The 22,656-nt window shown below is 38.3% G+C and overlaps 1 protein-coding gene across 3 annotated transcripts in view; it reads left to right on the forward strand.

Annotated features, from left to right (window-relative positions):
- Positions 1-22,656, forward strand: part of ZNF143 (zinc finger protein 143) — a 39,877-nt gene that overhangs the window by 15,024 nt on the left and 2,197 nt on the right. For 2 of the 3 annotated variants that reach the window (XM_071558946.1, XM_071558947.1), the window contains exons 6-15: positions 913-1,109; positions 5,046-5,120; positions 9,361-9,480; positions 10,484-10,559; positions 12,287-12,412; positions 15,382-15,561; positions 16,641-16,868; positions 18,063-18,211; positions 19,917-20,078; positions 20,822-20,968. In XM_071558946.1, coding sequence (XP_071415047.1) covers positions 913-1,109; positions 5,046-5,120; positions 9,361-9,480; positions 10,484-10,559; positions 12,287-12,412; positions 15,382-15,561; positions 16,641-16,868; positions 18,063-18,211; positions 19,917-20,078; positions 20,822-20,968 — 1,460 coding nt within the window. The remainder of the gene's footprint in view (positions 1-912; positions 1,110-5,045; positions 5,121-9,360; positions 9,481-10,483; positions 10,560-12,286; positions 12,413-15,381; positions 15,562-16,640; positions 16,869-18,062; positions 18,212-19,916; positions 20,079-20,821; positions 20,969-22,656) is intronic. The other variant, XM_071558949.1, reaches the window with a different exon arrangement.

The following is a 22,656-nucleotide window of genomic DNA, read 5'->3' on the forward strand; positions in this document are numbered from 1 at the left end:
TGAGATGAGACTGGTTCAGTTCCTTATTTGGGCCTCGCAAACAGAATCAAAACAGTGTATTTCACTTTTTTTACCCAGGATCACATTAGAGTAAGTATCTGTTGTGTTAGTAGAGAACAGATGTCAGCAATAATTGCATGTGAAAATGAGAAGAGAAAGAGTCAGGTAAGAACCAGCCAGTCCTGCTTGAGCTAAAGAATGTAGAGGTTGGCTTAAATTTTAAAGACCATGCTATTGATGATTTTACTGTTAGGCAGTAGGGAAGAAAATGTGACAGCTGGGATTCAAGAATGCAAATGTGTTTTTTGCAAATAGTAGCTTAGGTTTCTGTAGAAGAGCATTATGCTAGTCCTGGAAATAGTACCAGTTCTCTAGAAAAGGTGACCAAGTATGTATTTTAAGTCTGTTTAAACCAGTGTGAAAATACCAAGAGGAAAGAATATAATAAAGATTTTTTTCTGTTAAAAGCAGTCATATATTTTGTGTTTATTTTGCATATTTGCATAGATCTGTTGTAAAATGATCAGATTTATGAATTCTAAAATCTCAAGTGTTGACATCAGTACATGTTAAATTTCTTCCTTTTTATGGGTGGGTTTGAAATGGAAAGCATGTTTGTGTTCCTGGTTTCCTTTGTAAATAAAGCTAGACCAATATAAATTTTTGTTGGTACTTTTGTAAGCGCAGAAGTACAACTATGAGAGGTATTGTTTTGAAATAAACTTCCTCAGTGGTATTCTTGGTATTATTTTAAGTGTTTATGTTTCTCATACAGTAGTAGTTCTATTTCTCGTATATTTCATATGTGTTTATAACTTTAGGAGACATTGCCTAAAGAGCAGTAATTTCTCATGTAACATGCAGTCATTGCTCTTCTGTTCAGAACCCTAACACTGTAATACCATTTCTCAGACAGTTATGACCAGAGTGCATTACAAGCTGTCCAGCTGGAGGATGGAACCACGGCCTACATCCACCACACCGTGCAGATGCCACAGTCAGACACCATTTTGGCCATTCAGGCTGATGGGACAGTGGCAGGTCTGCACACGGGAGATGCTGCCATCGACCCTGACACCATCAGTGCTCTGGAGCAATATGCAGCTAAGGTACACTGAAAGATCTTTTCTCTATCCATAAAGTTTTAGTGTAGCAGCACAACATGTTTGGCAGTAAAAGCCAATTGTCATCTAAGATTTAAAATTAAGAGTCTCAGACTCCTAGAAGAGAGAACTCCACGTTGCTGTGGCAGTGCTTCATCAAGCGGCTCCAGTGCAGTGTTGCATAAAAAGAAAAGATTGAATGCTGGAGTCAGACTGATTGGGAAAGCGATTTAGACTGCCAGGTAAGAATCTTCTCTATAATATTGTATTGCAAAGGAGCCTCTTGAAAGGACATTTTGGAAAGAAGTACAAAGTTAAATTATTCAGGTGCCATTCCTGGATTTATTTTTTTTCCTGAATGAGAAGAGTATGGTTTGGTGTACTGGGCGAGGACAACACATGGTATGAAGTGTCAAACAGATAATTGACGGTTACTGAGTTTGGAAAAAACTTCCTTTAGCCACACTTTCAATAGTAAAATGTACTAAGATGTTCAAAACTCATGTTCTTTCCTTTACTGAACTTCTGTAGAGCAAGATGTAAGTGATGGAACTTCCATGACTACATTTTAGCAGTATTCCAGTTGCTGGATAATTACCATCACTGCTTATAGTGCTCTGGAAAAAGAGTAGAAAAAAAGTTTCAAAATCTGTCTTCTAGTGTCACTGAGAGTTGTCACATTTTGGGAGAAGGCCAGTTAGGATAACTGAATGGCTTATTCACTGTTCTTTCCATTATGCTTCTTTTCCCACAACAGCTCCCGAAATAACATTTATTAACACAAATATGTGACAGTTACTGTGGGTTTTGCGTTGCAGGTGATAACGTTTAGCTGCAAGATTGTGTTTAATTGATAATAAAAGACTCCAAAAGAAATCAGCAGAAAACACATTTTACAGAGACAAACATACTAGACTCGTTACAATCGCGACAGACAGAAACTGGCAACAAAGAACTACTAACTAAAAACACAGCCACTTAAAACACTTATCTAGACACTCTCTCAGTAACATAGGACAATAACATATCTTGCACACCACTCTCTGTAACACAAAGCAAAGTGTGAAGCAAGTTACTGTTATTAGTATTACGGCAGCAAAACACATTTAGTAAAGGAAATGCCTGTAAAGTAAGAATCAAAGTAGCTGTTAGCATAAGATGTAAGGTAGAATGTATAAAGGGAGAAAGTAAAGTTAAGAAAGTAAAGTTAGAAAAAATAGAAAGCACATGGTCCTCTCACCCCTACATTGTTCCAGGAGGAGGAGGAGACAGGACAAGCTGCAGCAGTTACCCTCACAGAGAGGTGGCATTTTCCCCTCTCTTCTGGAGTTTAAACTCCAAACACTTTTCATACCTTTTTTTTTCTTTCATGTGGTTTGTGTGACTAAAAGTCAATCTTTTGGTGGGGTGATACAGATGCCCAAGGGGAGGTGGCTCCTTTGAGCAGTCATAGAAGATATGGCAAAGGGGGGGCGTGCTATTTCTTAACACTCCACACTTTGTTAATCTCATCAGTTTGAAAGCCTTTGTCCTCGGCCGGGAGCATCCCTGCAGGGGCCTCAGGCGTCTCCCTCAACCCATCAGGCCTTATCAGGGGCCATCACCCCACACAAGGGAAGAATATTTTTCCAAACAGGACACAGTTAAATCACAGCACTGCTTGTAGGATATTGTGGATGCTAATATATCTCTGGATTCAAAGAGTAATTAGATAAATTCATAGAAGAAAAACGTGTCCATGGCTATTAGGTAGAAACATGTGACTTCTGGTTCAGGAAGTTCATAAGCCGCAAATTGCTTGGAGGTTGGAAGAATATTTTAGGGAATGCATCACTACATGCTTGGCCTGTTTGTTTAGCTGCTGGAAATGAAATGCTGCACTAGTGTGGCCTTCAGTTTGACTAGGTGTAGGTGTTCTGGTTTTAAGTGAAGGCAGACTAAATATTTCTTTAGAATATAAGATAGTCTTTTAGGAGGAACTCAAATATCTGCCTTGAAATCCTTTCAGAATTCTCACAGTACTGCAAAAGAGAGGTTTAAAATTGGGTGTCTTTTTTGGGTTTTTTTAAGGTTTTCTTTTCAAAACTTAAAAGGGCAAAAGAAATTTTAAAGGCGGGTTTGGAGACTGGTAGTTCTTCTGTTTTTCTGTCCTATGTAACAGGCAGAAGCTGCAGAGATCAGTGGGCTGCCCAGGATCAGTACAGAAACTCAGTAAGAGAGTTCGTACTAAGAGATCTAAGGAGACTACACAGAAGCTCACTGGGAACAAGTGGAAGTGGTGGAATATGTACATTTTCCATTGTCCCTCGCTTCTCCTTCAGGCATAGTACTACTTGCAAAACACATACAGACTTAACTATAGTCCTCTTAATTTTGGGCTGAGTCCGTGCCACCCTCCTCCCAAAGCAGCCAAGGACCAAGAGGTCATTGCTCTCAGTGAACATGAAGTCAGGAGATACGTGATAGAATTGTGAAGAGTTACCCATACTATCCTTCCATAAGCTGTTTTCCTGCAGCTGCTGGCTGAAGTACTGTTCCTGGGATTTGTGCATGTCTCCAAAATGCACCCACCTTCTCTTTGGATCACTTGCTTTTAGTGGCATTGATGAAGTTGTAATTCCATTTCAGCAGTTCCTTCCTCAATCAACAACAGGAAGCTCAGGATGAAGTAATTCAAGTGTCCTTTCTGTGCAGGTTCTCTCCTCTCCCTTTAAAACTTCTGCAGGAGGTCCCAAAATGGCTATTGTTTCCTTTAAAAAAAGACATCCAAAAATTAAATACTTTCAGACTCTTTGCAATCTTTTCGTAATGTAAACTTGCTTGTGCTTGAGCACTTTTCACTGTTTTAGGCTGAAGTTCCCAAGAGTTCATTGCTCACAATTGTCTAACTTTGAGCCATAGTACAGTCTTATGTGGTAAGTTCATCTCCTGTCTCCAAGCGAACTCTTGGTACCTGATGCTTCAGGCGTTATTTTTACATAACTACCAGCATTCTGGGGAGCCTGCTGTGGCCTCCCTAGGGAAAGGGCATCAGCATCCCAGCTGAGGTGTAGGGTTCCTGCCAAGCTGTTCTGGAGAATAGAAAAATCACTTAGGTGAGGTTTAGGTGCATTAATCTCAGCCTTGAGTATAACGGATGCAGAGAGTATTGTGAATGCTTGGGCTTAATGCAGAGGCAATTAAGAAATGGGAAACCATGCAGAGTATACTTTAATTTTTTCACAGTGACTATTAAGACTGTTCTTTGAGTTGCTGCTTGTAAAAGAGTTGTGGGGTTTTTTGTTTCTTTTTGTTTTGGTTTGGGTTTTTTTAAATGAGTAATATTTTTATTTAAATAAAAATTTCACATTAACATGTAATGCTCTTTCAAGTATTTTATAAGTTCCTTGGAAAACAGCAATACCTTTCCCCTCCTGTAGAATGTTTTTAAAAACAAACCCATGGAGCAATACACAAGTCCTTGCTTAGCTGTTGTAATTTGACTAGTTCAAATTGACATGTAACACAGTCTTCACTCCTTTGCAATCAAAATACCTGTGATGTTCAAAATGAGTAAATTCTGCTTACCAGGCAGTGAGAGATATATCCTTATTATATAGGAAGTAAATGTTTCCTTTTTTTCTGTCAGAATGTAGTATTTGTTCAATTTATTAATGTATATTAATACTTTGGTCAGTCTGTTAATTTAACGTACTTAATTCTTGCAATTTTTCCTATTCTTTTATAAAATAACTTGGATCTGCTCACTTTGCCTGTCCATAATGCAGGTGCTGCAAGTAGTGATTCTTATGTGAGCTAATGTACTGGAGGATTACCGTGTTTCAAGAGGGAGCTAGAGAGCTATGAAATAACAAGCCCTCAGGATCTGTCTGTAACCCTCTGTCTTTCAGATGAGTAAAAATAACCTGTTAATATTTTTCCCAATTCAATTTTGTTTTTCAGGTGTCTATTGATGGAAATGACAGCGTTAGTGGCACAGGAATGATAGGTGAAAATGAACAAGATAAAAAAATGCAGGTATGTGCCCACTGCAGAATAAGTATATTTATTTCTTCTGTCTTCTCTGCCCAGCAAGGTGCATGATAGGGAGTCCTGTAGCCATGAACTCGGCTCTGCTGCTACTCCTCAGCAGTTTGAGGTTTTGCACCTATACAGATAGATTGTGTTATCTCACTTTGTACGAGATGCTGTCAAAAGATTTTGAAAAGGTCATCTAATACTTAATGGTTTCTAGGCTTTTTTTTTTGTTAAAAGGTAATTAAAACTTACATTGCATTTCTAAGATTTCTGAAGCTGACCTGGGTATTTCATCAATGAGTGTAAGTATTTCAGAAGTTCTTTTCCAGAGAATGAACTGACTTTTGACAGTATTTAAAGCTGTGTCAATTAATGACTTATTTTCTCCTCAAGAGAAGAGACCATTCCAGACACTTGTCTGGAACTGTTCTCTCTTTGATGACTTAGTTTGATTCCGCTTGCCATTAGGGTCCTTGAGTTGTATTGCAGGTTTTATAAGGAACCAGTGGATTAGAGTGTTGTTCCTACTGAATGGTTAAAGAAGCAGAAAAATAGTTTAATTTCTTTTTCTCAATTTGTGTTATTAGTACATAAAAAATAAAGTCCTTTTCAATGTGAAAAGATTATCTTAAAAGTTCAAAGGGTAATAGAAAACACAGGTGCAACTTAGTAAGTCTTAAGCTGTTTTTTCCCTGGTATCCTTAAAGTTATGTAATGAGAATGGCATTTGATGTTACATTTTATTAAAGGAAAAGACAAAGCAAGATGTATTCAGGGCTTCAAAGAGTGATGACCACATCAAAAATAATACTAAAACCCCTATACCCTCACAGGGTTAGATGACAAAAGGAAAACTGGAAAAGTCATTGCATTGAGAAAGGTTTGCCCAGAGAAGCCCCATCTTTCCTTTTTGCTTAATTTAAGACCTAATGCACTAGACAAGGAGGAAAAATATCTTCTAGCATGAAATACAGAATCTGTGATACAGATAAGTCCCACAGTATTTAAAGCTGCAGACACTCTACCTTTGCCTGTGTGGCATGACTGTGGAAGAAGAGAATAGCTAATGCATGTGTTAGTTACTGTATCTTACTATATTCCAGAAAATGAAATTAAGAAATTCAGAGGGTTGTAGGTTGGAATTGGGATACAACCCCAATAAAAGGCAAAATTCAAGGAAGAGTAAGGGAAGATCTTGGATGGTTTTAACTGAAAGTAAGAGCCTATTAAGCAAAATTACCTTTGACCAGTATCCACTTAAGTGTTGATTTTGGCCTCAGCCCACAGCAAAGTGAATCTGGAGGTTGTTTTGTCTTAGGTGTATATGGCAACATATGTGCCATATGGAATATGCCAGTCTTGTGGAGCATTACACATTTCAAACAAAAACAAGATCTAGTATTTCAAAAGGTGTTGGGGCTTAGTCTCAAATTCTGACCCATATAAGGTGTCTTCAGTTGGACAACTGAAGGGGCACAAGGCTATCAGTTATGTATGAAGATATAAATCATGTTTATATCTTGATTTAAGTAGATACCTACTTGTAATTAATTCTGAATTAATATATTACTTGAGATAAAATAGTCTCATATTTATATGTAGAATTAAATAGATGTATTTTTATGAACTTTTAACGCCCAGAGGTAATAGAACAGATGTAGTACCACTAAGCACTCATTCAGACTTGCTTGTGGTTAGTGAGGTGTTGCATCAAAGAAAAAAGCATAAAACCTCTTCGTGATACCTACATGTGGGGGGTAAAAATAAACACTCTGTGTGCCCAAATGGATAATAGCACACACTATTTCCTTTCAAACCTGTCATACCCATCTGTTCGTAATACTAACTTTAGGTGTAAGATTCTGCTCTTATGCATGCAGCATAAAAATCTTATCTGAGCTCTTTGTTACCTTTATTTTTCTCCTGGGTTACCTGTCTGAACTCAGGATGCATTTGTGATCTCTTAAAAACAGGAGGTTTTAGTTCTATTTAAAAGTCTTTTGAAGTACACAGATCCTGTAAATAAGTTTCATATTATTATAAATGTGCTTTATTTGCTAGTGCACTTCTTAGTGCATCCTAACATCTAAATTTTTTAGTTTCTCTAGTGTATTGTCTTTTAAGAACAGTAATTTTAATAGTATATCTGTTCTTGTTGCACAATACTAACTGAATTCATAATAATCCTCAAGTCATACCAACTAACGTATTGTGAGGAAACACAAACTTCTGCAAACAGTGCTTTGAACAAACAAATGCTCATGATGTTAAACTATTTTTTCCCTCCATATTCTGTTTATTTTTCCCCCTCTTTGTATCACTCTTAATATTGGTAAAATTATGTCTGGTTATTTCCTTACAGATATCAACATGTTATAGAGCTGTTCTTTCTTTTAAACTTTGGCATACTTCAGTTTTATAGCAGATCTTTGCAAGTATATTCATATTTTTTATGCTGAAACAACAAAGAAATAGTGGTAGGTTTACTGATAGAAGGAAAAAATCAGTGCTTCACTGCAGGTGCTTAACCAAGAGTATTCTTCATCACCCTTAATACACTGAAGTAACTTTTGTGAATCATGCTATCATAGGCTAAACAATAGTATTAGTAATGGGTTTCTTGATCTGAAAAGTTTTCGTTTTCTCTCTCTCTCTCGTTCCAGAGAAGCTTTTTGGAGTTGAATGTTTCAGATGATTTTAAAATTTTGCATTTAACTTTACTTCCTTAGTCTTAAGAACAGTCTGAAGGTAATGGGGGCAATCCCATCCTCTCTGAAGAATCTGTAAGAAAGTTGTTCTCAGTCAAATTTCTGATCTATCTGAATGAGGAAATAGAGGTCTATGTGCAGTTGCAGGGCGACAGTCTCGCTGGGATGAGGGGAATGTGGTGGGAGAGTTCAGACAATTGAAGTTCTGTGATGGATCCAGACTCTTTAATGAGCCAGCAGGTGGGGAGGGAAAGGAGTGAGAGCTGCCTTTGATGTGGGAGCAGCAGAACTGCACAGGGCTCTGCTTTGGCGTGGGTGATGGGTCAGGATGGCCAGCATGGGTTGTTGTGGTGGCTTGTCTGCTAAGGAGTGCACGATCAGGGAGAACATGGCCCACCTACCTCTTCATGGGGAATTGTAACGACTGATGTGCCTGACAGAAGGGCATCACAACAGGGCACATGAAATCCAGGAGGATTCTGGAGTTCAGGGATGGCAACTGGCAATCTAAAGCAGGTTGTGGAGCAGCTGGCAAGGTGAGAGACAGTTTGCTGGAGCTGTCAAAGAAGAATCATCTGGGAATGTCAAGGCTGGGGGCAGCCTCCAGGAGTTTCCATCCTTAGAGATACCAAGAACACATTTGGATAGTGCTGTGAGCAACCTGCTGCAGCTGACCATGCTTTGAGCTGGAGGTGGTGCTCCTCATCCTTTCGCTGGAATGTTTTGACAGTTTGGAATAGAAATGGATCCGTAAGAAAAGGGAGGTGGTTTGAAAGCGCAGACCTCAGTTACTTTGCATCCAGTTGTATCAAAGTGGTTACATTTGGGCTTCTGTCTCTGTTCAGTCCATGTAAGAGTTTCTCTTATGTTAGTGTATGAAGAAGCCTTTAAAAGCGGTTTCAGTTGCCTCCTGAAGCTATCCCATCCTGTATGTTTTTCTGTTGTGCCATGGCAGAAAGGAGAGTAGAACCAAGCTCAAATTGCTCCAATTAGTTTGATCAAAATACAGGCATTGCAGGCCAAGTACAGAATGCTTTCCTTCACTTTCAAAAAGTGCTCGTTATAAGTGCATTTAATTGAAATTGAGCTTTCTATGAACTTTATCTTTGATGGTGGTCTGATTAATGGCTAATCTGCTTTAGGAACAGGTCCAGCACCTTAAATGCAATTCAAGATTCTTCTGTCTACTCATTTGGTCATTTTACCACTGTGCTTGTTTTGAATTATTTTGTCTCTCACTTGGCTAATTAATGCAAGCATTTAAATTTGCTAGCTACAAGTAAATATGTTGTACAGTTTCTCTAATCAGAATTGATGCTTTTTAGCTATTGCAGTTATTTATTTTTAGTTTATTCATTGAGGACTAAGAAATACATGGCATAGCAAAGAGAAACAAAAGAAGCCTGTCATAATCAGCCCTGGGTTGACAGCAAAATAAAGTGTGTGACTTCTCTGATCCATTTTGGTTGATGGGGTTTTTTTGTATGTGGTTTGGTTGAGGGTTTTTAATTTTTTTTTCTTTTTAACTTAAGATTGTCTTGCAAGGACATGGAACAAGAGTGACTGCAAAGTCTCAGCAGACTGGAGAGAAGGCCTTTCGCTGTGACTATGATGGCTGTGGCAAACTGTACACAACAGCTCACCATCTTAAGGTGATAAGATGTAAAATGTGCATTGTTACTATGTAGACATGATTTTTTAGCAAGATTATGTGGGTAAAAGTAATAGAAATTAACAGAGAGCCAGTTGCAGTGGGGCTGTTTTGTCAAATGTTTATTGGATTGATTTTACAGTAACTGGTTGTCTCAGGTGGTCAGCTGAGTTTGCTGAGTGTTCTGGGTAGATGCAGGTGTGGGGTCATGTTAAACTGCTCTATTGCCATAATGTAAGAAGTCACTTCAGTGTCTTTTCACCAGCAGTGTCACAATACTTCTGGAATCCAATGTTCACTTTATCAACTTTACATGTATGCTTGATCATTCAAAAATTCCAAATTTTTTAAATGTTTCACCATCATAATACAAAGTCTGTCTCTTCAAAACGATCTAACATTCAAAGTGAAAAGCTGGAACATATTTTCTTGCAGATGGCAACCCTTAATTCACTTCCTTTTTTAATTAAGAAGTTACTGAAGCAGTCAGGGTGTAGAGCTGTTCACATTCCAGCTGAGGCTGAGGTAATCCCTTGCCGATGAGGTCACCTCCTTGCAGTGCTGCTTTGTCTCTGACTAACAACAGGAGTCAGAGGTGGCTCTGTGGATCACAGGCTAAAATGGTGTCCTTGCTCTAGAGGTTTCATGCAATATAAGAGGATCATTGCAAGTATTCAGTGGAGCCAAAAATCAGAGAGTGGGCTCTGAGGGACATGTGCATACTGTCTTGAGTGTAGATGCATGATGGCAACTCTGCTTGTATTTACAGAAGTGTTTTGTGCAAAACTGACCGGAAGGAATCAGCTTAGAGCTCGGAGGGAGAGAGCTTCAGTTTTAGGGAAAATGTTTTTACTATATTTCATTTATTTTTCATCACTGATACAGAAATTCAATGTGAATCTTAAAAAGAGAAATAAAATATGTCGACTTTGAGAACAAACTCTTTCTGAGCTGAAGTAACGAGATACAACATTTCATTAAGTCACTGTATTGGATGTCAACAGGTGCATGAAAGGTCACACACAGGAGACAGACCGTATCAGTGTGAACATCCTGGATGTGGCAAAGCCTTTGCAACAGGTAATATTTTGCAGACTAGCTCCTCCTGCTTGTTAGTGTTTGTCTCTGAATAAAGTAAGTTTTTAGTATTGACTTTTCTAAACTGCTAAGTTGATCGGGAAAATTACAAAAAAACCCTCATCTTTTCAGCTAATGTAGGATATATAAAGGAGAGAGGATTTAACTCTTAACTGAAGGAGGAATTAAGTGAAACACTGGACACTTCTTTTACTCATCATTTGTTATGCTACAATCCAATTTTATGTTGAAAAATAGACTTTTTGTAACATTAAACTAATAGCAAAAGTGAAATGAGATAAAGTGAAAGAGATGGATTCCTGATCCTCTGGTCTAAATTTGAAACAGACTTCAATGAAAGATGCTCTTTAAGTGTTCTTTCCTGAATTTGTATCAGAGTGACATGTCTCATGAAGTGAACTCTACATTTTGTATAGAATACTGTTCATAAATTTTCTCTTTCTGAGACTGGATTTGATCATGCAAAATGCAGTTATTAAAAGTGTTTTTAAGATAACTTCATCTGATCTATTCCTGGAATACTATTTCTTTGAATAGAAACAAGGAAAGTAAGTGCTGATCAGAAAGGTCAAAAGGGAAATAACCATGCTTACAGCTGCAGCTTTAATTGCCCAGTGTTTGCAAAGGGATTTCCAAACTACACAGCTAAATATTCTCTTCTTTTGCAACAGACTGTATGGCTATAACCACCTGTTTTTCTTAAAATACCATATTTTTGGTCACAGCCATTGTACCACAGTAGTTCAGTGATCTTGCCTTTGACAAAGTTCACTTGAAGTACTGAATGCTCTTTTTTAAATATGAAGAACTCTCCTGGATTAGATTGGATCATGACATTGAGTTTATTTCAGATTTAAGAGTGAATTAATGCTCAGTTTGGTACAGATGCTTTGTATTTTTGAGAACAGTGAATTAATACTCACCTTGGCACACATGCTTTGTGATTTTAAAAACATCAATAAGAATTTCAGTTGTTTTCGGGAGAACACATTGTGAAATTAAAGCAGTTGCCATTTTGTTACAGACTTACTTTATTTTGTAGAAATACAAACATTTTAAACATGAGTAAAATACATGTTTGTTTTCTAAAATGGCTGTTTCAGGCTTCTTAGCCCATTATCTTTTCAGGGAAGTGCTGCAAGGAAAATCCTGGTAAAATGCTTCTTTCAAAATCATTTACAGAGGGCTTGATCCAAAGTTCATTTTCAACTCGTAGAGCTTTTGAGGATGATGAGTTCCTAAGTTACCTTAAAGGAAATGAGTGTCTGTGGCTGCCATCAGTGACCACCTATATGTGTGCTTTTACTGCTGACTTCATTAGTACATTAGTACGGTGCTTTTTCTATGAGCAAATATCGTTTCAATGGCAGTAGTGGGAAGAGGCAAAAACTAGATGGAATGCAGAGCATACAGCTTTCCCAGAAGGCAGAATAAATATTTGTCCACATTATATTAGTTACAGTTTATCCTTCTGAACAGAAGAAGAAGCATTATGGAAGTGTATTTTCTTAATAAATAAAAGAATTTCTGAACTATTACCTAGAGTTCTGCTGTATGGTAGAATGAAGACCTTGTGAAGAATGAAAGAGCAAATTTTACTCATCAGCCTGTTTCCTGATAGGAATGGCAGGCACAGCTTTTGATGGTGATGGTTTATGAGTATCCTAATTTCATGTTTATACTACTATGACATCCTTTCTGATCTTCAGGGTACGGGTTAAAAAGTCATGTCCGAACACACACTGGGGAAAAGCCTTACCGGTGCACAGAAGAAAACTGCACCAAATCATTCAAGACGTCAGGAGACCTGCAGAAACATATTCGAACCCACACAGGTACTGTTATCACACATTATGCTTCTGTTATTTCACGGAGGTGGATTTTTTTTTCTCTTTACTCATTCTGTGACTTTATACTTACAAAATCAGCCTGTGTATATTCTCTTTCTGGAGCCCAGTGAGCTCAGCAGCATTGCAGCATGGTAAGCATTTACTGCAAATCCAGCATGCTTTTCTTGGGAAAAGTGCCTAAGCATTAACCACTGCTATTGCAAATGCACTAACTTCAGTGCCTCACTTGCATTGTCACTGAGTCACTTGTTACCTTTACAGTTTCATCTGCAGCTATAACAGGACAAGGAACTTTTCCTCAATAATGTATGACCTTTTAGAAATGGCATCACTGTTCTCAGTTTTGCTCCTTCAATATAACTCGCATGCTGGCTTCATGAGGGTTGAGAGTTCTGAGCCTGTTATCCTGATTTCTGTTCTCTTTGTGCAGCAGAGAAATGAACAAAAATATGATAGAAAACTAACTGTTACTAAAACTTCCAAGTGCATTTTTAAAAAAATCTTGTATTTTGTCTAAGAAGTTTCCTTTGAAAGCCAAAACCCAAATGAATTCCAGACAGCATACACTGCACTCTGCAAAATTCAGTGGGCATGCTTATGTAAAAAAGTTTGCATAATGTCCCCTTTGTGCCCAAGATATTTAAAAAAAACCAACCAAACAAAAAAGCCCAACCCTTAAATATAGGAAGAACAACCTATCACTTGCTAACTGTTAAGTGTATTTATGTCTCTGGTAGAACACTGACAATTTTTTCCACTGAACTTCGTGAATCTTAGTGACTCTAAAAAAGAAAAAAACAAAATAAATAGTTTTTTTCTCAGATTAAAAAGAATAGTATGGGGAAGTGGGATGTAAATGGAGGCAATAAAATCTGTAAAAACTCAAGATTACATTAAGATATTTCTGCTTTCTTTGACTTCCATATTCAAAGACAATCTGTTGGGATTAGTGCTATCTCGATGTTAAATTGGTCATCAGGATGAACATCTGTTCTCAGTTTTACAAAAGAACTGTGGGTGTTATGTACTACATCAAGTACAGACTGTGGACTGAAAGGTGTCTGCAGTGTGGACAGCTTTATTAGCTGTAGACTATTTTTTTTTACTTCCTTATGGCCACAGGAGTTGTGTGGTAATTTAATCTCTAATTAGCAATTGAGACAAAACACTTGAGCCAGCCCTATGTAACCTACCTACTTGAATAATATTAGTAATAGAATCATAATCTCCCAGCAGTGCAGGGACCACAGTGCAGGGGTGTCGTTTTTTATGGTTCTGAGTAGTTTCAGGAAGCTAAAGAATGAGAAGACAGTTGCACCGAGCCCTTTGTGCAGATGATGGAGCAGTGAACGCTCCTGCCTTGTGCAAGTTGCAGCAGTGCCCCCGATGGGGGCAGCGCTGGGCTCTCCTCTCACCTGGGGCTCTGAAGCCTTTTCCTTCGTTATCAGGTGGATCAGGAGTAGCGCTTTCTTCATTTTCTGCCAGTTTTAACCAAAAGCGATTTTCCCCTCTCTCTGAGTAGCAGTCCAGTCCCACTCTCTGTGTCGTCAAATGCTTGCCCCGGTTCCTCCGTGCCTTTCCTTGGCTCACAGCTCGGGGATCAGCAGAGCTGCTGTGATGGTACCTCGTGTTGCGGTGGGGATGAGCTGGGAGGTTTCGGCCTTGCTTTGTGTTTCCATTGCTGCAGTTCCCGGTCACTTGGAAACGGGGTTAACAAACACATCAGAAACCGAAAAGGCCGCCCTCCCCAACCGGTCGGGTGACATTCCTGCGGGCATTCTCTGGGCCATTTGTTTTGGTTTGTAGTGCAGGTCTGTTGTTGGGCGGGGTTGGCTGTGCGGCCCCGCTGCTTTGAGCCTAGTTTGAGGTCCCGGCGGCGGCGATGGCCTGGACAGCCATGGAAACACAACACTGCAGTGTGTGCGTAACACACACGCACTGCCTGGCAGGAGGCTGGGAAATCTGCCCCAAACAGCTGCCCCAGGGAGAGATAGGAGCTTCCTCTGCCAAGCAGCTATCCCCTTTGGAGTTTTCTGGTATTAGTCGCTAACAGGACTTGGGGTTTTATTTCGGTCTCTAAGTACCTAATGTTGTATCTGTAGTGGTGTTCTGCCCTCTCTTGCTCTCGGATTCTTCTCTTCGGTAAGCAGTGCAGTGGGTGCAATGTCCTTAGCTCTAGGAGAGTGACATGACAACAGGACAGCCTGTCAAGTGGCTCCAACTTCTCCAAGCGTAACCCCCTTCTCTCTCCCTCTCTGTGTACTTTGATAGATATGAAAGGTCAGAGGTATTGGGGTATTAGTGGTTGGCTGTGTCTAGTGTTCACAGTGAAATGTTTTGATGCAGGGTTGGCAAGTTAATTGTGCTTAAATTTATATTACATGAATAGATGTACTTTAAAAGAACCTGTATTTGTGATTGGTTTGGTTTTGGTGTTTGAAACTTGAATTTCATGACTCTCTCTTTATAAAGAAGTTTGCTCTTGCTTAACATTAAGTGCTCTCCCAATGAGTTTTACTTACCCATTTGTATCTTGGTTATATGTTAAACCATGATTTTTTTTTCATTTTACGAATTAACAATCGATAAATGTGCAAAAATGGTACACTTGTTTTGAATAATATAGGTATGTACCAGGCAGGCTGTTAAATACTTGTTTAGAATATGGACAATATGGAAGCTCATCAAATCAACTGAATCTGTTTTATACATTATAAAGCACTAATCTAAATGCTTTGCAAGTTAGCTTGCAGACTGTATGATTTTCCTGAATTTTCCCAGTTTTGGCTAAACTAGAACACTCCATAATGCCCTGTTCATGGTAATTCTGATTGAGGATCTCAAAGACAGAATTAGGTAGCTTTAGATTCCTACATCCAGTCTAAGAGTAACTTAAGATTTTTGTTCTTTTATAACTTTTGCATTTGTACCTTTTCTTGTCTTTTTTTTTTCAGGTGAAAGGCCCTTTAAGTGTCCCTTTGAAGGATGTGGCAGGTCATTCACAACATCTAATATTAGAAAGGTTCACATCAGGACACACACAGGCGAAAGGCCTTATTACTGTACAGAGCCAGGATGTGGGAGAGCTTTTGCCAGTGCAACTAATTATAAGAATCATGTGAGAATACACACAGGTATATGAGTGATGGTTTGTATTTTGAAGTGGAATCTGCCTGGGAGAGGCTGTGTAATTCTCCTTGTGAACAATGTTTTGGTGTGTTGTATTTGGGTATCGTCATGTGCCTATGACCTGGCTTGGTGCTTCTCTTTGGGCCTCCTCTCCCCTCAGCTGGGGATAGTTAAGCAGTCAGGTTTCCCACCTTGCTCTCAAGCAGAATTATTGTGGTTTGGATACAAAGTTTTTTAAAACAGATGCAAAACCTTGTCTTCAATGGTTCTGGGGCTTGCCTCCCTTGTGAGCTGTTTTTTAAGTAACAGTAAAGGGTAAGTGTGAGCTTCACTTTGGCTCAGTGAGTCACCCTTTCATCCCAGCTGTATTTTCCTTACTGCTGAAATTATGGTCAAAACTTCCTTTTTATAGAGATGAAAATGATGGAAATACTTATCTAACTTGATTTTCGGGGTTAGTTAGCAGAAAAAATCAGAAATTTCAAGATTCTAAAATGTAAGAGCCTGCGATAGCTGTATCATCTCACTAGCATTATATATTTTATAAGCACAAACTAACTTCCTAGATCTACATTTTGTATCTCTGTTTTTAGTTTACAGTGTAATTTGGACATTTGTTTTGTTGATTTTTAATTAAAAGGTTTTTCTATATGAAACTTAATTGTTTAAACATGCTTCTTGTAGATTTCTTCAGAGCTTTATAGACTCAAAAGTATGTGATGCTAGTGAGTGGATATACCTGATAATTGATGAAAAGGATGGGGTTTACAGTAATAAAAGAAGTTCTCAGTACAGTGACAAACTGACATGGTAGCTTTCAACCTGTATGATTCTGTCATCATCAGAAGAATGTTTTAGATGGAATGAAAGGGGGAAAAATGGGCCCAACTTGTACTGGCAGTAGTTTTTTAAACAAGGCAGTAAGAGGTTGCATTGATAAACTTTGTGAGGTTGAGCTTCACCATTGCCTTTGAAATTAAAGTGTGATTGGTAGTGAAGGTGCATCACTCAGTATCACTTGCTGGCAAATTTTTCTGTGTATCCTAGATAAAGTTCTCTTTATCCCTTTTGTTTTCCCATACAGGGGAGAAGCCCTATGTCTGTACAGTTCCTGGTTGTGATAAACGTTTTACAGAGTATTCCAGTTTATACAAACATCATGTTGTACATACTCATTCCAAACCCTATAACTGTAATCACTGCGGGAAAACCTACAAGCAGATTTCTACCCTTGCTATGCACAAACGGACAGCACACAACGACACTGAGCCCATTGAGGAAGAACAAGAGGCTTTCTTTGAGCCACCTCCAGGTTAAGAATTTCAGTCTTCTGCTCTCTTGTAAAAGAATGGGCTGGATAGTGGGTTTTGGGGGTTTTTTTCTGTAACTGAGGAAGATATCTTCATTTCTCTGTAGGACTTTTTAGTGTGGTAGGCAACTTGTAAACAGAAATTGAGAGTAATTCATCAGATAATAAACTCATTTAAGTAGTCTGGGGACAAGAGAGAAATTTGAGTCGCAGTCTCAGCAAACCTGTGATAAACATGAATGTGGGGAAAGGACTGAGAGCATTTAAACTGTTTGATTGCAACCTACTGGGTCTTTCTAAACATATATGTAACATCATGGTTGGTGACAGTCTGTGCAGGAGTGAAGGCTCTACCTTGAGGATGAGAAAAAAATTGTGTTTTTGCAGCATGCTGATTGTGGGCTGGTTCTACTGTGATTTGTAGCAGTTTCTGTAAACTGTCCTAGAGGCAGAGATGAAAATAAGCTTCTGTGCTGCAGGACTCTTCAGAGTATGTTTCTCATGGTATCCTGAGTATTGAATCCTATAACAGATCAGACTAAAGGAAGTACTGGGATAGGACAAATACTGCTTGTCAAATGGTGATATTTAGATGTGGCAGAATATTGAAAGTACCTGCACAAATTGTTTTGGTTAGAGATGCTGTTTCACTACATGTTCATGGGAAGCTACACTGAATGCCTCAAGATGATTTGCTATGGCCTAATTCCTTCTTTTGAAGGAACGATAAGATTCATTTGCTGAAGTTAAACATTTCTTAAGATAATGAACTTACTTAAATCTCCACACAAAGGTATCTCTGTGTTCTGTATGCTCATTAATTAATAACTTTTTAAAAAAGTTTCCAGTTGTGTTTGCATGGAGTCCCTTGTATGGAGAAGTTAACATTTAATGATAATTAGATCAGGAATATTTTTCACCATTTTAATATTTCTTTATAAGCTAAATGTATAGTTTCTTTATATGTAGTATTTGTGTGTAAAAACTTACTGCTGGAAGAGTATATCCCATGCTCCCAAAATAACAAGACTTTCTGGCTTGTTTTTCTATCTTTTATTTTTCTTATCTTTCCACTAAATTTTTCTGTTGGAGTGTTTAAAAACTTCAAGGGAGGCTGGGACTTATTCCCTGTCATTTGCATTCCTGGCAGCATTTAGAGTATGTAAACTATCCTCTTGCCTTCTTTTCCTGAAATAGGTCAAGGTGAAGATGTTCTCAAAGGCTCTCAGATAACCTATGTGACAGGTGTAGAGGGAGAAGATGTAATTTCTGCACAGGTTGCTACAGTTACTCAGTCAGGATTAGGTCAGCAAGTGGCACTAATATCCCAGGATGGAACCCAACATGTAAGTAACCCCAGTGTTCAAGGGCTGACAAAAATGTGCTGAGAGGTGAGGCACGAGTTGGCAGATTCTTGGTGGGCTTTCTGAAATCAGTTAAGATTCTTGATAAATATGTACATGGGTTTCTTAAGGAAAGAAGCCTCTCTGGAGGTGCCTCAGGTTACATTTAGGGCTGTGCCACCTGTGAAAAACCTAAATGAAACCACATATTCTGTCATGTGAAACTACTAATACAAAGCTAGGGGTCTTGTTTATCCTTAATATCTTTGCCACTCTTAAATGAGTGTTTTAACAATTGTCATGTATACAGCCTAGTTTCTGATGTTTCTCAGAATTTCCTGACTATGCTATTAATATCTGATGGTCATCTTCACTGTTGTCTTGTCTGTACACACTTTGGAGAGGTGAAGGAGTGGGAAATCTTTCCACTCCAGGTGCCTGCTTTACAAGCAGTTTAGTAGTGTGCAGTTCTTACCACTCCTAACATAAACAAGAGGAGATAGGAATGCTTTGATACCACCTTCACTTGAAAATTCCTAGAGCTGTTTTTTTTTAAGGGTTTCATATGAAATTTCATTGGGAAGGAATTTCAGCACAACTTTCTTGATCCACTATGGCAATACACTGAAGGCTTATGAGGAAAAGTTTATATCTCAGCTGGAAGGACAGTTGAAATGCCAGTAGAACATGAGTGATATATTCTGAATTCAAACTGAAAATGAAATATTCAAGAGGGCTGTTGTATTGTCAGCTCTGGACATTGCAGCAATACTAAGTAACTGGCATTTTTACTTGCTAAAATGAAAGTCTGCAGAAGCCTTGATATAGAGTTCCTACACTTATTTAAATTATCCTTCAGCTTGACTTCAGTTCTGGGATTTATTACCTTGTAAATCAGATACCAAATCATGTATGTGATGCCCTAATACATTTATACTGGAGACATCAGTAATTTAGATCATTAATTTTTTATGGATTGTTTATTTGTGGTTTAAATTCTAAGCCTTCATAGGCCTCTTTAGTATTTCCATTAAGATCAAAGTATGTCAGGTGGTACTGCCTTGAATCCCATTGTCCACTGTGAAGACACATGCATAGATAATCTGTCATGCTGTTATTTGGGGTATGATCTGATTAACATGGACTTTTAGACTCTGGGATTAAGGATGCAACCTCTTTTTTATTACTGGGAGTCAGATTCTTGTTTCTGTAAACACGTAAGTGTCTGAAAGGTCATGAACTATTAGATCCCAGTCAGTAAGACAAATGCAGTGAGGGCTCTTTGCCACAGATGGGGACTTGGCCAAAGAGTGATGGTGATTCTGAAGGAATGAATCAGCACACTGGTCAGGAAATGGAATAGCAGCTATTGGATCTTTTGACCAGTACGTTATTTGAGATCATGGTTTAAAACGTTTTTCCCTGCTATTGTGAACAAGTTGCCTTTTTTTTTTCCTGGATTGCTCCACACTGTTTCAAATGAAGAAACTGAACTAGCAGGAGTATTCCTGTTGAACCAACTAGCAGGAGTTTTTGATAATTGTTGTTACACTTCAAATGCATATCGTCTTTTTGTTTAAACCTTACTTAAAAATATACATTATGTTGACAAATCCTAAGACACAGGTATGACTTGAGCAGCAACCAAAACTTTTTTTACTTCATCGACCAAAACCCTTCTTTTTTCATGAATTATTGTGTGTTCCAGGTCAACATATCCCAGGCAGACATGCAGGCCATCGGCAATACTATCACTATGGTAACACAAGATGGCACCACCATCACCGTCCCTGCCCACGACGCCGTCATCTCTTCTGCAGGAACACATTCCGTGGCAATGGTTACTGCAGAGGGCACTGAAGGACAGCAGGTGAGATCACCCTGCACACGTGTAACGTCCCTCTATGAGCTGATACAAAACGGGCACCTAAGCCATCACAGTTCTGTCGTTCATGTAGCTTGAGCAGAGCAGTTTTCAGCACCTGGCTACAGGCCAAGTGTCTGACACATGAGCATATGGCAGAATGTTAGTTTTAAAAACAATCAGTCACCCACAAAAAGTCTGAGGTACCAGTTTGATTCATGAGGTGTGTGCAAAATAAGACCTGGAAATGCTAAGCATTTTCCTCAGTCACATAGTGAATGAGTGGCCTAGCTAAGAATACAGTCCAGTATGAATTGTAATTTTATTACTCAGTATTATTGGACTGTCACTTACTTGGCAGGTAGGAAATTCATGCAAATATATATCTGTGGGTTTGTTTTTAATATACATACAGTAATCTTTAATACTTGAGTTAAAATGCATTCTGCTGCTCTAAAAATGCACCACATGGAAATGAAGATACTTATGCTGCCTATATAAGTAATCACAGGCTTATAGGCACATTTATTGAATTTCTGCAGCCGTGATGATATTTATATTTTAAGAGCTAGTAGATAACTTTGAGAACACAATTATGGCAACCTTTCATAAAAATGTATGTTTTGTGCAATAAAATCATGCTCCTGAACAGTCACTGGTTTGAACTTCACTGTGAAGACAGTAGTTGTATGAGGTCAGTGTGGTAACAGACTTGCCATCCAGCTGATTCTCTTCCTTTGGCCTTGAAGGTTGCTATTGTGGCTCAAGACTTAGCAGCATTTCATAGTGCTTCCTCAGAAATGGGACATCAGCAGCACGGGCACCATTTAGTCACTACAGAAACTAGACCTGTTACATTGTTGGCTACATCCAATGGGACACAAATTGCAGTACAGGTAAGATGGGGATAAATGTTTTTTGGAGTGTTCATTTTAGAGCTAGAAGTTCCTAGTCATGTAACAGAATGATTCAGATAAGCTTGGTATCCCTGAAAAGCAATAGTCCATAACTGTATGTTCTCGTATTTCACATAATATATAAGGTTAGGAAGAGGAATAAGAAGCACCTGTTTTTCCAAATCTACTTGTAGAACTTCCAAAAACAGGGGGAAGGTGGTGGAGGGTCAAACTTCAGGTGAACTGAATTGTTCAGTCACAGGTTTTCAGTGGAAATGTGCTTTCATTCATCCTTCAGCTTCACATACAGAGCTGACACATGTAAAACCCAAATCTCAAGGGTAACTTATAAAATCAAGCAATTTATGTTATTAGAACCTTGAAAAGCTAATAGTGAAAAAGTGCAAACAGTTATATAGAAAGATTAACAATCAGATATCTCTGGAAATAGTGCCCACCTGTGTATGTGCCAAACCAGCACAGTACAAGCAGTAGTCTATAAGTAGTTCTTCACATTGTGCGAACACTGTAATGAAAAGGTAGTTTCTAGGTATGAAAGAGCTCTTAAGAGCTTAAATGGAAAGCAATAGTGTTAATATCCTCAGAAAGAAGAGGATTATTTTCTCTGTTATTAAATGGAAAATAGCAAGTCTGATGCTGCTTGAGGAGTAACAAAAATTGAGATGCTTTGAATTCTAAACTCCTCTCTTTTGTGCCAAGTTGTCATGAATCAAAATGCTTGTAAGAGAAACCATATCAGAAGGCAATTGTTTGCATGAAAGCAAGAAAAATAAGAAAGTTGCACCCTCAGCAGTTTGTTCTTTGAAAGAAAGGAAAATATAGACATTCTCTGCTCATGTCCCTCTTGTTACCAATAGTGGAGCATTGGGTGAAGCATCTTTATATTTATTCAACTTATAATATATAATACAAATAGAAGAGAGATTAAACAAATTAAAGTTGTATTGATTATTCCCGAGATTTTGATTGGTCTTTTGTACTTTGATACTAATAAATTAACCCGTTTGGTTTCTAAATACTGGTAAAGCCAGTGGCCTGATAGTCAGGTTTAAGTCCTAACGAGGTGATAACAGAGTTCTTCTTGGTTTGAGTGGCTCTAGAATGTGATATGCAGTGACTGTAAAAATAACAGGGAATACTTAAAACTGTCCCATTAGGTCAAATAATCTGGTTTTATCTTTCATGTTCTAATATGTTTTTTGTGAGGTTGAGATTGTCTTCAGTGTTCCCATCACTGGTTGTACATGCATATTGTGCATATTCTAAAGCTCCATGGATTCTTTCCCAAAATCATGTTCGGTTGTCTTTATTCAAGTTATGTTGCTTCTGGTAGTGTCAGATACATTGATGACTTTGTAGTTGCAACTACAAGATAATTTTGTCTCTAAACTACTGTAGAATCAGTGTCAACTGTTTTTTTATACAGTCAGGATTCTGCAATAAATAGACACTTTTTCTATAAATCAGTGTTCTATGGTGTTCCAAAGAGCTGACCTTCTGTTAGAGAGTTACTAACACAAAGATGTTTGTTTGCTTTACCAGTGTTATTATGCAAGCCAAAGCCTTGTCTTAACTTTGTAATGTCTGCCAAGTTGAAATATGACCTACTTTGTGTGCCATGAAGTGTGTTTGCCTTGCAGCAGTTCTTTGAAGCAAGTGTATTTGGA

Source organism: Pithys albifrons, chromosome 6 (genome assembly GCF_047495875.1).
Source record: "Pithys albifrons albifrons isolate INPA30051 chromosome 6, PitAlb_v1, whole genome shotgun sequence".
Lineage (NCBI taxonomy): Eukaryota > Metazoa > Chordata > Aves > Passeriformes > Thamnophilidae > Pithys > Pithys albifrons.